General features: G+C 47.5%; 1 protein-coding gene across 1 annotated transcript in view; it reads left to right on the forward strand.

Annotated features, from left to right (window-relative positions):
- Positions 1-1,883, forward strand: part of ENAH (enabled homolog (Drosophila)) — an 85,178-nt gene that overhangs the window by 45,994 nt on the left and 37,301 nt on the right. The window contains 1 exon segment of the mRNA XM_018556518.1: positions 238-415. Coding sequence (XP_018412020.1) covers positions 238-415 — 178 coding nt within the window.

The following is a 1,883-nucleotide window of genomic DNA, read 5'->3' on the forward strand; positions in this document are numbered from 1 at the left end:
TTCAGTACATCTCTGCAGTATATACATATATGGGCACCCGCAGAACTCTGAGCGAGCTGTTGCTGGCACCCGGGAGCCCATTCTACTGACCATCTGCGTCAGAGCCCACTTAAAGGACTGGCTCCCACTGGTGCACGGGGGCTAACGTAGCTGTAATTAACATTTCAGTACAGGTCCTCTTTAAGCAAATGTGTGAGGAGTTGTCACTGACATTCTTTCCTGTGTTCTCTACTGAAGGTGGTGATCAACTGTGCCATTCCTAAGGGGCTGAAGTACAACCAGGCGACTCAGACCTTCCACCAGTGGCGGGATGCACGGCAGGTTTACGGGCTCAATTTCGGGAGCAAAGAAGATGCCAATGTTTTTGCAAGTGCCATGATGCATGCCCTGGAGGTGCTGAACTCCCAGGAATCCGGTGAGTGTGAAACTCCGCGTCTGTTCTCACAATCGGCCGAGTATAGAGGAGGAGGAGCTGCTGGGAAGTAGAAGGTGGTTTCCTATCGGCCTCATAAAATAAAGAACATTCTAGACTTTGCTCAATAATAAGCAATTATTCTGGATTTGTTCCTTTTGTGTTCCTTAATGCTTGAGGGTTCATGGACGTCATCACTGTAGGATGCAAATATCGGGATGGGGCAGCATGCCATTTCCTTGTCTGATCCTACTCAGACGCTGAATTGGTGGGATGGGTGATATTTGTCAATGTTTAAACTCGCCATGCAGTAATAAAGTGTATGAAAAGGCAATCGGCTAAATACAGATGAAATGCATGTAAGGGAGCTGCTTCATATAGCCTAGCCCTGTCTAGCATGGCGGAAGGCTTATTCTGTGCTGCATGTAAGAAGCACATACAAGTCTTGATCCTCCCTTTCCCCATGGCTGGACAATGAAAGGAGAAGCAGCAGACTGAGCTCCTCTGTCACTCTGCTCTCTCTTCCTATTGGCATACTGCTTGCATAGCAGCAGACCTAATTGGTTTTTTGTGCTGCTTTTCTCTCCCCCCCTCTCGGAGCTCTGCTGTACAGACTGAATTTGCACAGCTTGCATTAAAAAAAGACATTTAATGATGTATTCATGATTACAGAACTGCATTCATTTGTGTCTTTTATATCTACCGGGAGCTCAACTTTTATTTAGTTTTGTATAATATGTGGAAGGCTTAGTGACCGTTGTAACAGAGACTAATGGGGGGTGTAGGTCTGCTAGAATGATTGGGGAATAAAATTGCTTCTTACAAAAATGGTTAGCAGTTGGTTCATACATGGCTTCCGGGTCACAATCTCACGCCCGTGGCTTGCTTTGGCTGGGAAGCCTACATTAAACACGCAGGTTAGCTCCGCTGTAGTTCTGATTCCTCTTGTGCTGCCTTGGGGATTGCCAGCACCAAGGGGGAGCTGGAACCTCCGAGGCCTTTTGCCAGAGGAATGCGTATTTACAAGGCCTCTGCCACACGCTTGGATGGAGACAGGACCGGAGCCAGTAAGCTCTTTGTTCCCTCCATCCCTCACTGCTCCCAGCCATCAAAAACACTCTTTTAAAGAGTACCTGTCCCTGACCCACACTCTAGGTAGTGATTGTAGAACCATTTCCAAAAAATGGGCCTTTTCTGTCTTTTGTCAGCAGGGATACCAGTTTGTAAACCTGCCCTGCAAGGAGTGCCCGCAGAACCTGCTGCAACATGTCACCAGGTGAAAGGAGCTGCTCACGACTGCTTTGCTGGCTTAGGCGGGTTATAGATATTTATTCCACCTGTCTAAAGTGAGCAGTCTATGACAAAACTGGACGTCTGAATACGTGGATGAAAGGGATATTTGTGAACTGTTCTGCCTCCTATTATTTGCCATTTTATTTAAACACCCCCCCCCCCCCCCCCTCCCCCAGTT

The sequence above is a fragment of the Nanorana parkeri genome, unplaced genomic scaffold (assembly GCF_000935625.1).
Source record: "Nanorana parkeri isolate BGI_ZX_2015 unplaced genomic scaffold, ASM93562v1 scaffold240, whole genome shotgun sequence".
In the NCBI taxonomy this organism is placed as follows: domain Eukaryota; kingdom Metazoa; phylum Chordata; class Amphibia; order Anura; family Dicroglossidae; genus Nanorana; species Nanorana parkeri.